Source organism: Mytilus trossulus, unplaced genomic scaffold, assembly GCF_036588685.1.
Source record: "Mytilus trossulus isolate FHL-02 unplaced genomic scaffold, PNRI_Mtr1.1.1.hap1 h1tg000234l__unscaffolded, whole genome shotgun sequence".
NCBI lineage: Eukaryota > Metazoa > Mollusca > Bivalvia > Mytilida > Mytilidae > Mytilus > Mytilus trossulus.
In genome coordinates this window covers 1,154,102-1,169,372 of record NW_026963315.1, presented here as the reverse complement: position 1 = coordinate 1,169,372, position 15,271 = coordinate 1,154,102, and the positions used below count along the sequence as shown (strand labels likewise).

General features: G+C 32.1%; 1 protein-coding gene across 1 annotated transcript in view; it reads left to right on the top strand.

Moving 5' to 3' along the window:
• Positions 1 to 4,900, top strand: part of LOC134701322 (uncharacterized) — a 28,474-nt gene extending 23,574 nt beyond the window's left edge. Inside the window, exons 11-13 of the mRNA XM_063562458.1 lie at positions 31 to 192; positions 2,198 to 2,265; positions 4,514 to 4,900. Coding sequence (XP_063418528.1) covers positions 31 to 192; positions 2,198 to 2,265; positions 4,514 to 4,747 — 464 coding nt within the window. The 3' untranslated portion in view covers positions 4,748 to 4,900. The remainder of the gene's footprint in view (positions 1 to 30; positions 193 to 2,197; positions 2,266 to 4,513) is intronic.
• The last annotated feature ends 10,371 nt before the right edge of the window (positions 4,901 to 15,271 follow it).

The following is a 15,271-nucleotide window of genomic DNA, read 5'->3' as shown; positions in this document are numbered from 1 at the left end:
ATGCAGTAATATACTCTGTATCAATTTTAGGGGATTCGGTTGAAAATAGACTTTACGATTCTGCTGAACAATTCAATTCTAACAGTGCAAGGCAACACGAAGTCGTTGATCCTGACACAACACATTATTTCATTTCAAGATTAGCACAGGAAAACCAAATCTATCAAATGCAGCTAAATACAAGCGTCGAAGGTACATATATTTACGCTAGAGCGACAATTGAAGAACATTTTCAACTAATTACTGAATGGACGTGAATATCAACTGTATAACGGAGATTAAGAACATACTGAATCATAGAACTACAGTACAATAATTTAGCCCTTAACATAACAACTATTTCAAAAGAATTAAATGAAATTTTAAGTCACACTATGCGTAAGTAGATCTAAAAAAAATTGGTCTGTCTGATAAATCATAAGCAACGTGATCATATTAAAAAGATTTGACACGTAAGCGAAAAGGAACATTAATTGTCATTATCATGGTCGATATTTGATATGAACACAAGGTGTGTTTTAAAATAGTTCAGATATTTACTTATATAATGACATATCAAAGTATAAAATAAAGACATTTACTACGAACTTAGCCCTGTATACCATCTTTTGCGCAAGTTTATTGTTTTCTGTTTGATATTAAATTAATTTTAAAGATCCATTTTGTTACATCTGGTAATCATTTAATTTTGCAATCCCCAATGGCAGTCAGCAGGGTTTTAAAACATTCGTTGTTCGACCTGCTAGTCAAATGCGTTTTGTTAAAATATACTTTGTCACTTTTTTGGTCTTTTAGAAAATGTTGTTTGTGCTGTATTTAGACCCCTTTACCCAGAAATTAGTTTTGCATGCACACATATAAAAATTGTGGTTTTTTATCCAACGCAATCATAGGATTGAACGTTGTTTTCAATTTAGACTTGTTTATATTTTTTTCGTTTGGGCTTCTATTTAGAAAAATGCTTTCTAATAGTTTGTTAAGGTGCGATTACATACATGTACTTAAATTCTAAATATAGAGACTATCTCTATTTTATGGTTGGAACAGACTGAAACATGATATGTATGGTTGTGCTTCCTTGTCTGAGTTTTGATGGTTTTTTGTTGTTGATTTATCAGGTCTGCATCGTTTTATCAGTTTTTTTGGCGTCAAGTAAAACCATACAGACGTTTAATGTTCAAATGTACTTCTGGTATAGTAAAATTTGTACCGTTGATGCTATTATATAATTATGTGTTATTTTCTAAGAAAAAGCAACGAATATTGTCATATACACGTACAAAACCATCAATCTGTATGTTTTATCAATTCATCTACTAAGTTGGCACATTGTTGCAAAAGGACTTTTTAATTTTTGTTTTGTAAATCTTTTGTAGGTTCTTGCTTTAATTTTGTTAGAAGTAAATTATGAATATTCCTATAAACTGTATGACATCCCTTTCAATACGTGGCATCTCTTTGTTTACAACCAAAAACAACCAACATAGGACTATTAGTGTCGCTTAAAAACCCAATTTATTATAATTATAACCATGGCACAAATTGTATACACATGTCTATATTACATTTATATCTATTGCGTTAAATGAGCTCTGAAATTAATACCAACATATTGATAATTTAGGTAATAGCGTATATCTATTGATAGGTTATCATGAAATAAAATATCATGCTAGGTTTATTTATTTACTTTCCAAAAAATATAAACATCAAACAGCAAATGTACAGATTATTTTTAAATTCTGGGTGTTTTAAACTAAAATAAAGGATAAATGCAGTATAAAGTCTGAGCCTCTATTAAGAGGCTACTTTTGTTTTTTCCCCAGCTAAACAAATAAGTCAGTTTAACAAATATTCCTGGAAACTTGCTTTTTTGGTAAATTGTATCGTGTAACAATTAAATAAAGGCAACAGTAGTATACCGCTGTTCAATAGTAATCAATCGAATTAGCAAGCAAAAACGAATTTGAGTAAAAAACCAAAACCGATTCACGGTTTCAAAAGTAAGGACGTTGATTTCATTTGTCACTTCTGAAGTAATTGAAGTTTAATCAAAATTTAGAAAAATAATAGAATTATCGTAAAGTTTTTGTATATGTAAGGTAGACTTAATAACCAAATTATATAGAACAAATCCTGAAGAATTAATACTATACTAAGATGTCAGTAATGAACCTTTGTTTGCTTAATGTTGTAGTAAACGGTTCTAGCAAACAAAGATCTCAAGAGAACTGTGAAATTGGATTATTAGAAAGTCAACGACAGGTTTGTATAGTACATAAAGATTACCATATGTTTCTTTTCGATTCTTTTTAAAGTTGTGACTGAAACTTATCTCATCACAGGGATAGATTTAAGACCTAAATTATCCTCGATATAAAAGTACAGAATTTCTTGCAGATTACTGAATAGGGTTTAATGATATATTTACCGTTAAACACCGCAAACAAGAATAATTTGATGATTGTTTTTCTATTTTGCATAAGATAGAAGGGTTCTTTATGATTTCTTAAATATTGTGAATACTAAATGTAAAATCATGATTAGCTTGACGGTAATGGAATTTCTGTGCCAAAGAAAACTATGGATATATATATTTGCGATTGACGTATCCATAATGCATTTCTATTTTCCCCAAAACCATAAGGTTTAACCTGGGTATAGAAATAAGGTCATTGATTAGTATTATTCCGACTTAACCTCTACCAAAGTTTTGTTTCTGACTGGCTGTGCGCAAAGTATCAATTCGCAGCAACAACAGATCGGAATGGTGAATTGAAATCCGATGCCTTTCCGAGAGAGTGAAATATCTTCTGCTGCTTAGGAAACCTTACAACATACCAGGGGTCAGTAGGTTGCCTGTTGCAAGGATGACATTCTGTCCTTATACAATAAACGTTTATTTTTCAGTGCCATTTCAAAGCTCCCCTGAACATGCATGAAATATTTGACACTGGACGTTCAGTAAACACCAGTGGATTTATCATCTTTTTCGGGATTGTGACTTTTTCAATTATCATCGCATTTTTACGCAAGTCAGTAACACAACGCTTGCCACTCTAAGAGAAAGCACTGCTTACCTCCTTAAAAGCACACGACTTCAAAGGTAGCAGATGACTTCAAGTTATTTCGAATATTCTTCTTAAAAAATTCAAATCCTTTTTAGTTATTTAATGGTTCTTGCTAATATTTATACGAACTTATAATAACAGATAAATCGTATGAATAGGAAAAACAACACAGTTAAATAAAAATAAATTGAGATTATAAGAAATTTTGTTTCGGAAATAAGAATTCAAGCATTTAAAAAACAGGCCCATGCCAAAAACGACTGTGGTTAATAGTGAAATAATGAAATTTGATGCAACTGTCAAACAAGTGAGAGGTTAAGCACTATAAAACCAGGTTCAATCCACCATATTCTACATAAGAAAATGCCTGTACCAAGTCAGGAATATGACAGTTGTTGTCCATTCGTTTGATGTGTTTGTGCTTTTGATTTTGCTATTTGATTAGGGACTTTTCGCGTTGAATTTTCCTCTGAGTTCAGTATTTTTGTGATTTAATTTTTCACTTGCGGACGAAAAATTTTAATCAGATAAATGATTATATTCCTTTATGGTCTAAATACTCATATGGTCGGCCCATTTATAACAAAACGAGTATAATGCTCATATGGTTCGACCATACGCGTAAAGTCGGACCATATGGGTTTACGCATATGGTTATGACCTTACGCGTATGTTCCAAATACTCATATGGTCCAGAACATATATTATATATAAGTGCCTATAAATAGAATCACATAACATACATCTATTTGAGTGTGGATTAATCAGTACAAAGATTAATACAATTACACAAATGAAATTATAAATTGCCTAACTAATAATACACTATGTAGTATGTAAATATTCAAAATATTACAATGCGATAAAAAAATAAACGAAAACTTTCGCTAGACAAACTAGCTTCTTTGAGCGTGAATCTATCCAGGTAAAATAGGATGCAGATAAAAAAAAACTTTTGCAGCTCAATGTACATATACATGAATTTTGCTGCCTTGTAAATACTTCAAAAATTGAATGAAGTTTACGATTATTTATTTAATTATACAATTTGTGGCTGAAGGTTGCAACGTCCATTGGCCAATATTACAGAGATATAAACAGAACACTGTAACTCTTTCGACCATTCAATTAAATTTACACACGAAACATCAATGGAGAAAATAAACTTCCTAGATACTACGAGTTACATTCAGAACGGAACCATTATAACGGATCTCCATACGAAGAAAACAGACAAACATCAAAATTTCACCTGGATAGATACACGTTCGAAGAAGCTAGTTTGTCTAGCGAAATATTGCGTTTATTTTCATCGCATTGTGAATAGTTTTAACATTTTAAAATTGACATACTACAAATTGTGTTAAGATTACATTGTTAGGCAATATTTTAATCTGTTTTCTGTGTTCACAAAATCTATCAAAATCCATCGCTTATTTCAGATAACAGAAAGTAGTCTTAACTACGCTGATGTCGTATTTGAACCTGGACCTCCTACACAAGAAGTTATCATTCATGGTTTACAGGACAAAACAAACTATTCCGAAATAAGGTTTTCTGCAAAAACTGCAATGGCTTCTGTTTCCAGTGATGAAAGTGATGATGATTTTATCTATATAGACGGTCTTGAAAATTATTTAGAAAAGAGAGGAAAAAAATGCGAAGGGCAACCTTGAGGCTGAAACGCTAAGTACAAATAATTGTCTTTAAACGATTTATGTATGTGTGACTCTGGTGTTTGTGGTTTTGAACATAAACAGGGTATCTTAACTCCCTTAGGCAAAGTTGAGATTGACTAAGTTTTTTTTTTCGTTTTGTTTTTATATAAAACTTTGCACGTTCCTGAAGATGTTACAAATGTAAATAAATATATATATACATATATATATATATAAAACGTCTGAATAATAGTCAACGATTTTTCCCACGAGGGCGCTGGATCGTTACAAGTAACGATACATGTACACAATACAATAAATTATATAAACGCCTAAAAAGTGTACATAACAACACCAATAACACAAAAAGGAACTATAAATGTAATTATTTATAAATATTTCGGATAACAGATATCCTTCGTCAGTCAGATTCTGATGTTAAATGAATCATCTTTAAGTCTTCTTAGATTATAAACTTTTACTAAATCTTGAAATTTATACAATAAAAAAGGCAAACCGAACATCAGTTAAGACGCTTGCATCATTGCAAAAATATGTTGAATATGAAATAGGTTATATGACTAATTACATCAGAGAGTTCAAATAAATGTTTTAAATAAAAATAATAATGTGCGATATGAACTAGCACAATTCTAAAGCTTTAACAGTGTCGATAATTATGATGTTACAAGAAAGATTGCGTCAATAAGAATTCCAAATAAACAGCATTGAACGGTCTTATTTCTAAATAAACAGCACTGAACGGTCTAAATTTCTAAATATTTCAGATTTAACAACTGTAGTGTAGTAACATTAGAGTCTGCGATGTTTAAAACAAACGGCCGTTTAAAAAAATAACAAATTTTGACTAAAGTAAAATAGTGGACGTGGCTTGGTACTTATGCATCCCTCAAAAAATTAAGCAATTTAGATTGTTATATTCAACAGATATATTTTAGAAATGAGTAAGGATAGAAATAAAAACGGGGACTGTAATAATAAGTAATTACTTAAAATCAGAGACGACATTATAATTAAACCAGCAGATAAAGGTAGCGCTGTTGTCGTCATGGACAGATGTGACTACATTCAAGAGGCGGAACGTCAACTCTCTGATGAGAGATTCTATAAGAAATTAGACTCTGACCCCACCCCTCAATTTAACACAGAGATCACCACAAACCTGAAAAACATGTGTGAACAGGGACACATTGATGAAACCACATTTAAATATCTAAAACCGGAAAAATCAAAGCCGGGGCGTTTCTATCTACTGCCCAAAATACATAAAGTCAATAATCCAGTTAGACCAATTGTTTCCGCCAATGACCACCCTACAGAAAAAATATCAGAATTTATTGACTTTCATCTCCGAACACACGTAGAAAATTTACCATCATATATTCAAGACACAACACATTATCTTAAAAAATGGAATCTTTGAACCCTCTCCCACCTGAAACGATCCTTGTCTCGCTTGATGTTACCTCCCTCTATACTAATATCCCCCATGACGATGGTATAGAAGCCTGTAGGGAAGTCTGGAACTCTCGTAACACCTTACATCCACCAACTGAATGTCTCATCCAGCTTCTTACTTTGGTATTAAAATGCAATAACTTCACATTCAATGGTGAGCACTTTCTCCAAGTTAATGGAACAGCAATGGGAACAAAGATGGCCCCGTCTTATGCCAATATTTTTATGGGGAAATTAGAACAGAGAATTCTCAATTCTTTTCTTTATCAACCCCTCTCTTGGTTCCGATTTATTGACGATATTGACATGAAGTGGGATAATACTAAACAAGAACTAGATTTGTTTATTCAACATGCCAACGATGCCCATCCCTCAATAAAATTCACATATGAAATCTCTGACTCTAAGATCACATTTCTTGACACTACAACGCAATTGAGGGATGGAAACATATTTACAGATCTGTATTGCAAGCCCACAGACAAACATCAATATCTGTCTCCTTCAAGTTGTCACCCTAAACATTGCACCAAGAGCATTCCCTACAGCCAGGCCATACGAATAAAAAGGATTTGCTCCACCAACGATGTTGCCAAAAAACGACTACAAGAACTTCGCGGTCACCTAAAACATCGGGGCTACAAAAGGAAAGACATTGATAAAGGTTTTTCTCGTGCTAGCAACATCAGCCGAGATGAACTTTTACAATATAAAGTCAAAAAGGTCAATAGGAGGGTGCCTTTTGTGTTGAATTACCATCCAAAATTTGACAACTTGTCTCACCTTATCCGCGAAAGTTGGAAAGATATCGAAAAACATCCTAAACTATCCAAGATCTTTCCCGAGCCACCTGTACTGGCTTTCCGCAGGCCCAAAAGCCTTAAAGACTTGCTGGTGAGAGCTGAGTTATGCTCTCAAGCAGGTTCTTCGTCAGTGGGCTCTTGCAAGGGTTGTGGAAACAAACGATGTCTGACTTGCAAACAAATACTGGATACCCAGACTTTTAACAGTCACTCCACTGGTACAGAATACACCATATTTTGCAATGTTAATTGCAAGACTACAAATGTTGTGTATCTCCTACAGTGTAAATGTGGTAAACAGTATGTTGGCGAGTCAGAACAGCCGTTTCACAAACGAATGAACGGTCATCGTAGCGACTACCAATGCAAGCCAGACCTCCCTCTTAGTCGTCATTTGAGATCCCCTGGCCACACTAAGGCAGATCTCAATCGACTGACCATTACTATCATTGACCACAACTCTGCTTGGTCTAGGGAGGATAGACTTACTCGGGAAAGATTTTGGATAAGAAAATTAACAACTTTGGCACCAAATGGGATAAATGAAAAGATGTAATTCGACACCATGCAGTGCTTCACATCTGGGTTATATTACTTATTATTACAGTCCCCGTTTTTATTTCTATCCTTACTCATTTCTAAAATATATCTGTTGAATATAACAATCTAAATTGCTTAATTTTTTGAGGGATGCATAAGTACCAAGCCACGTCCACTATTTTACTTTAGTCAAAATTTGTTATTTTTTTAAACGGCCGTTTGTTTTAAACATCGCAGACTCTAATGTTACTACACTACAGTTGTTAAATCTGAAATATTTAGAAATTTAGACCGTTCAGTGCTGTTTATTTAGAAATAAGACCGTTCAATGCTGTTTATTTGGAATTCTTATTGACGCAATCTTTCTTGTAACATCATAATTATCGACACTGTTAAAGCTTTAGAATTGTGCTAGTTCATATCGCACATTATTATTTTTATTTAAAACATTTATTTGAACTCTCTGATGTAATTAGTCATATAACCTATTTCATATTCAACATATTTTTGCAATGATGCAAGCGTCTTAACTGATGTTCGGTTTGCCTTTTTTATTGTATAAATTTCAAGATTTAGTAAAAGTTTATAATCTAAGAAGACTTAAAGATGATTCATTTAACATCAGAATCTGACTGACGAAGGATATCTGTTATCCGAAATATTTATAAATAATTACATTTATAGTTCCTTTTTGTGTTATTGGTGTTGTTATGTACACTTTTTAGGCGTTTATATATATATATATATATACAACTCGTCTAAACATCAACCCAACAATGTTAGATCTGTAAATTTGCTTTCGCAAATTTTTGGGTCTTCCCTCGCCGGGATTCGAACCCATGCTACTGTGATATCGTGACACCAAATCGCCTGCACTGCAGCCGTCCCGCTAGACCACACGACCACCTGGGCTCTCAAAAAAAGAGCTTTCGGTGGCCATATGTTACCTTTCCACGTCAGTTTTAATCTAGCGGCGTACTACAGTACATGATATATAAGGCATGAAGATGTTATTGTTACAGATCAGCTAAATTATCTATAGTAAAGGATCCTACAAATTAATGTAAGATACAGTCACAGAAAATAATTATATTCATAAGTACGTCTGAGTCAGTGACAACCCTACAACAGATGTATATATATATATATATATATCGATAAGGACGAATGCATTTATTACATGTAATATTTGCATACTGACATCTATATGATACATTCATGTATATTGACTGCCATTCATTTAATACTTTTATATTTAAAAAAATTAAAAGATTAACAATTTATCTTATGTATAAAGATTCTACAACTCTATCAAGTGTGATGCGATATTTCCCCACTCAAGACAGTAAAACGTTTAAGTTTAAAACTCGAGGCTCGTTTAGCGATTTAAATATTAAATTTTACTGACCAGAGTCGAGGAACATTGTATTGGACGATATTTGGTGGAAGATTCTGTTTCTCTTATGATTTCTAGACGATATGCAGTCAAACTTAATTCTTATCACTTTATCATTGGTCTGCATAAAAATGTGTTCTTTTAATGTGACGTCATCAAGTATGGTCTCTTTTTCCGTGACGTCAAAATGGAATTTCAGAAGAAAATATGATGTCATAATGGAATCTTCACCAATTAGAAACTGAGATCAAACGAATCACACGTTGTTTAAAAAAATATAATCAACAGGTCTGGAAACGGATAAATCGGCGACGAATTAAAAAAAATAAGATTTTACCAATGCATCAAGTATGGTACGATACTTGGTCTTTCTGAAAATTTAAATTTTTAAATTAATGTACGAGACTTTTTTTACTTTACAATGTGTCTGTCGAGTAAAGACATGCAGTATAATATTACAAGAGGTTTTTATTATGTATTTTACGAAGGATAGTGAGACGATATATCGACAAAATTTCTCTTTTCAAAAGGTATGAAAAATGGGCTTCTTATGTGACGCTCATCAGACTTTGTCGCTTTATTTTTTTACGTCAAAATGTTAATTTCTAATCAATAAAGAAAAAATGACATCAGCATTGAATTTGAACTTATTAAGAACCACTCGTTGATTAAATGATTGGTGGGGAAAGTATAAATCGACTAAGAATTAAAATAAAATGTATTATAAATATCGCTTATTTCATACAGTCGAATTATTTGTTCCGAGTTCGTGTTTGCAGATCTCTGTACATATCTTTACGACATGAGTCGTCTGTATTTGTCTTCTGGTTTTATTTTCAGTAATTTTCAATAACATCCTTAGAAACCTTTGTCAAACTATAATCAGAGCACAATGTTTCCATTTGTAAATACTTGTCAATATTTGATATCAAAATTGTAGATCGTTTTCTATTAATCATAAAATGGTTTCATAACCTGATCATTTACTCAACTGAAATTGCTGTATTCACATGAATCGGTAAATGATTTATTCTCAAACAAAAAAGGTATAATATGGATTTTTGATGGAAAAAAGTTGCAACACTAACCAAAAAAGTAAAATCACAAAAATACTGAACTCCTAGGAAAATTCAAAACGGAAAGTCCCTATTCAAATGGCAAAATCAAAAGCTCAAACACATCAAACGAATGGATAACAACTGTCATATTCCTAACTTGGTACAGGCATTTTCTATGTAGAAAATGGTGGATTGAACCTGGTTTTATAGGTAGCTTAACCTCTCACTTGTATGACAGTTGCATCAAATTCCACGAGATAAACCTAGGAGATAAACTCATTGGAAAAACCTACGAGATAAACTCATTGGAAAATCTATGTAATAGTTTATACTTTAACAACATTCAATAGATTCAACACTATACAGATATTTATAGCATTGAATCGATTGAATGTTGACACCCTGAATATTAATTTTATGTAATAAAATTGCACGTATGTCAAAATATCAAAAATTAATCTGAATTATTATTTTTTTATTTAAGTTTACGTTTATTTTGATTCTTACTCTTATTCTTCAATTCGCTTTAAAATAAATCATGTTCCTGTTCCCATATATTACATGTATGTATTGAAAGTAACTGTATCTTGTCCTTTAAGTTGGATCACGTTTTTTATTTCATCAAAACAAACAGTACCAACTAACAATCTTCAATTATGAAGGATCAAAAAGAAAGCAATGCAATGTGCAAAAACATATCCATTTGAAACAGGATTACGGGCCACACTTATTTTTTTTATCAGAATATAAAACAAATGTTTGTTGCCAACAAATTATTTCATTGCTTTGAAGTTTTAAAGCATACATTTAAAACCCACAACTGAATGTAGACTTACATATCTATATATCAAATATCGGGACCCCTTATTTTAATTTTATTAAGACGTCTTTGTACTGAATCAGTTGAATACATGCATATACTGATTGATTCATAGTCTGGGAGAGCATGATTTATTAATTAGTTGTAATTTGCTTTGAATTAGTTTTCAGTAATTGCGAGTACTTTTAATTTAGATCAGTAATTCTTTTGTCTGTATGTAAGTCTTTTTTATGCTTCGTGACGATCTAATGAGTCAAGCCATTTCAAAATGATTTTTTACTGTTTGTTTTTATGTTGGGCTGTAACACATTGACCCATTTTAAGGGAGGTTTGATAGCTGTCAATCCTGTTTTATCCCACCAAATTCTGTGTATGCATGTCCTTAATCACTAGCCTGTAATTCTGTGGTTGTCGTTGATCAGTCTCTGTTATATAAGTGTTTTGTTTATAAGGCGTTTGGTTTTTTCGTTGTTTTTTCGTTGGATATCTTCAGACTGATACATAGTCTAGGAGAACATGATTTATTCATTATTTGTAATTGGCTTTGAACTATCTTTCAGTAACAGCGAGTATTCTTTTTTCGGTGCCTTGTGCCTATAGTTTTAATGTTAGTTGTTTTTTGTGTGCTTCGTAACTGATTGGCAAAGTTTAAACTTATGTTGTGTTGTAACACCACTGTCCCAGATTAAGTTGAGTCAGGAGCCTGTAATTTAGTGGTTGTCGTTTGTTCATTTCTGTCTTATTCGTCTTTCGATAATTGTGTTTTTAGACGTCATGCCGTTAGTTTTTCCGTTTGAATTGTTACACATTTTTCAAGTGGGGGGCTTTTTTAGCTGACTTTAGCATTGTAAATTCGTATCGAATAGGTGTGTATATTTTGATATACTGTATATACTCTTTTGTAAAGTGCTTTATATAGCATTTTAAGGGTAATAATTTATAAACTGATATGGCATAATAAATTTTAAATTAGCATTTGATGGTAATAAATGAGTCTGATTGAAATTGGAACACTGATAAGCGCTAAACTGAAGCATGTTTTTGTGCAACATGTGTAAGTGCAGCAGCACGGGAAAGAATACGATGTGAAGATAATGAATCAAAAATAATACACAACTGTAATTTGGAGAAGGGAAATGTCTTTATAGTGTTGAATCGATTGAATGTTGTTATAGTATAAACTATTGTTACATAGTTTTTCCAATGAGTTTATCTCGTAGGTAATTCAATGTAAGGTAAATATTCTAGAAATGTTATAATCTTCGGACATGTAAGTTTATAAATGGACACATACGTTTGTAAATGGACTCATAAGTTTAAAACTTGCACCTTTGTGCTTGTATTATGTTATTACAAATTTCATATAAAATTTAATTCTACTTGTATATAAGAATACTTATATTACATATTATGTGAAGATATAGAATAGATATTGGATAAAGTGCTTAGTTTTACATTTTGATGTACGTTATGTACTCGTTAGGAGACAGCGTGTTATGAAATGTATGCAGATACCATTAAAAGTAGATGACAAAGAAATGAGGTGTTTTAATAGGTAGATGCATTGGGAAATACATGGAGGTTTATTCAGACTTTAAGTGAACATAACTTTATAATGGATTTAACTGAGTAGTTTGAACTAAACCAACCAAAGTTTATCGACAGATTGTAGGTATTTCTATGGGCACCAATTGCTCCCCTTCAATAACAGTGGTCAAGTGGTCCTGCACTGTTAGGCATCACATTTTATGACCAAACTCAGTGAAGACCCGTTTAAATTGCATTTAATTGATAAATTCAACAACACTTACCGTTATCTTGATGATATTTTTTCGTTAAATAATGAAGAATTTTCTAAATATTCTGCCGAAATTTATTTGAAGGAACCTACTTTAAATAAATCAAATATAAACAGTAATAACTGTGCTTAAATGATTATCTCACTCGATCACTATGCCCGTGTCTGTTGTGACGTTTTAGATAGAAATGGACGCATAATCTATACCCCGCCGCATTTTTGCGCCTGTCCCAAGGTAGGAGCCTCTGGCCTTTGTTAGTCTTGTATTATTTTAATTTTAGTTTCTTGTGTACAATTTGGAAATTAGTATGGCGTTCATTATCACTGAACTAGTATATATTTGTTTAGGGGCCAGCTGAAGGACGCCTCCGGGTGCGGGATTTTCTCGCTACATTGAAGACCTGTTGGTGACCTTCTGCTGTTGTTTTTTTTATTTGGTCGGGTTGTTGTCTCTTTGACACATTCCCCATTTCCATTCTCAATTTTATATATTACTGGTAAATTATAGTCAAATCTAGGGATTTCGCTACCACAAATTACTTAAAACCTTTACTAAATTGTTCAATAGATATAAAGATTGGTTTTTAAGTTTGGTTGTACCTGTAAAAATCTTATATAAAACGGGATAGGACATCCTCATTTTTACGGAGATGTTGTTTACAGAGCCCGGAAATTTAGAAACGACCCGGGTAAACTTATCGATCCTTTAAATAAACTTAATTCTAAACGATTATCAATTTAACACTGAAATTAGATCTTTGAATATTGTTTTATTGGTATTAATACTGAGTTTGTTACAGTAAATTCAAATCCAACTAATTATTATTGTTATAAAAATATGCACATTCATGGCTCTACAATCTATCGATACCTGTATCTTGGCATTGCAAAAGGTAATGTTTTTCTCTTACTGTTTATGACGTCTTTATTCTAAATTCATTGGAAGTTGGATGTGTACTGATTGATAATTTAATCTTGGATGCATGATTTTTTTTATTAGTTGTTATTGGCGAATCTACCTATGATATTGACATCAATTTAAAGGTCATAAACCAAAAACCTCAAATCAAAAGGCCCTAGGTCTTTATTATATATGGTTATCGAGTTATACCCCCATACACGTTATTTTAGATATCAAAGGGGAGAGAACTCCCATTTAATGTCAACGTATACTTTCAATCAACATTTATGTGTTACGACATGTGGCAACTAAAAATTTAGTGAAAATATGTTGTCGGTAATTTATATGGTTTTGAAAAGAAGGTCTGTCTATCACTTCTGATTTACCAGTTACAAATGCATATGACTTATAAAAAATGCATACGGGAAAAAACTCTAAGGATAGCTTCGGTCAATATTATTTTCAAAATAAATGTGTCGTAATCTTTTAAAATGCGAAGAAGTAGTGGACTCAAGAACAACAGTGTTCGTGGAAATAACTCTCACAATAATTTAAAAAGTGTTCGGTTAAACAGGGTCAGTTTCAAAAGCGTATAAACTGTTCGATATAATATTCCCAAAATTTAAGCGACATCTTGGGAAACAATATATCTGCGCAAGAAAAAAAATAGGCGGAAGATGACCTTAGGCATATGAAGCCAAGATTCATACCCCTACACTTGGACGACTGGGTACAAACTGATGATTGATTTAATATGTTTAAACACTGTATCCGGGGCTCATACAGGGTATATACTACATAGTTATATATTAAGTGTATTATGGTGAGTGTATGGTTTTCTGAACTAGATGTTAAGAAGCGTAAATGTTTTTTTCATAGAGCCTTTAATAGCTGGGATGTAAAATAGTTATCTCACTCGGACTTGGTGAATCAGTGTTAGATCACCATCTGGCCTCCGGCCATCGGGATAATCTTACACTGACACACCAAATCCGAGTAGGATAACTATTATGTAAAATGTATATATTAAAACAACAATTATAAAGAAAACCCAAACTTAAGTGATGTTAATAAAATATAATCTTTATTGTCTTAAGCTTGAAAAGGTAAAATGTATGTAATCCGGAAATTTAATAGATTTCTTATTTGTCATTCAACAAGAGCACGAAAATTTGTGTATGAATATTAAAAAAAATCATATTTGTAACATTTATTCTTTCGAAATTCCGACACACAAATATGATTTTGAATAATAGAGTTGAAAAAATGAAGAACCGGCGTCAATATCGCAAAGTATAGTAATGTTCATTTAAGAATAGTCTTATTCCATGTCCTATGATTAAGCTGATATGTCATTGTGTCTTCATTTTCCATTTTATTGACATAAGATTTGAATTGGGTCTTAGGGTTTTTCTAGTTATTTTTAATTGGCAGAAAGCGAGCTTGTAGGGATGCTTTATAACAGTGAAATAATATCTCAATTTGGGATTTACATCTTGAAACAAATTCAAACAACCCTTTGATTTTAATATATATCAGATATTTTTTTAATAAATAATTTCAGCACAAGGTCGATAGACTATTAGATCCAAAGAGTATTAGCAGCTCTATAGTCAACAATTTGATAATAACAAGACTTATAACATCGTCCGTTAGTAAATTAAGAAATTATAATGAAACTAAGATTTCAAGTTCATCAAGTTGGCTATCAATGCATATGGCTATTATTTCTATGTCCTTTTTTGTT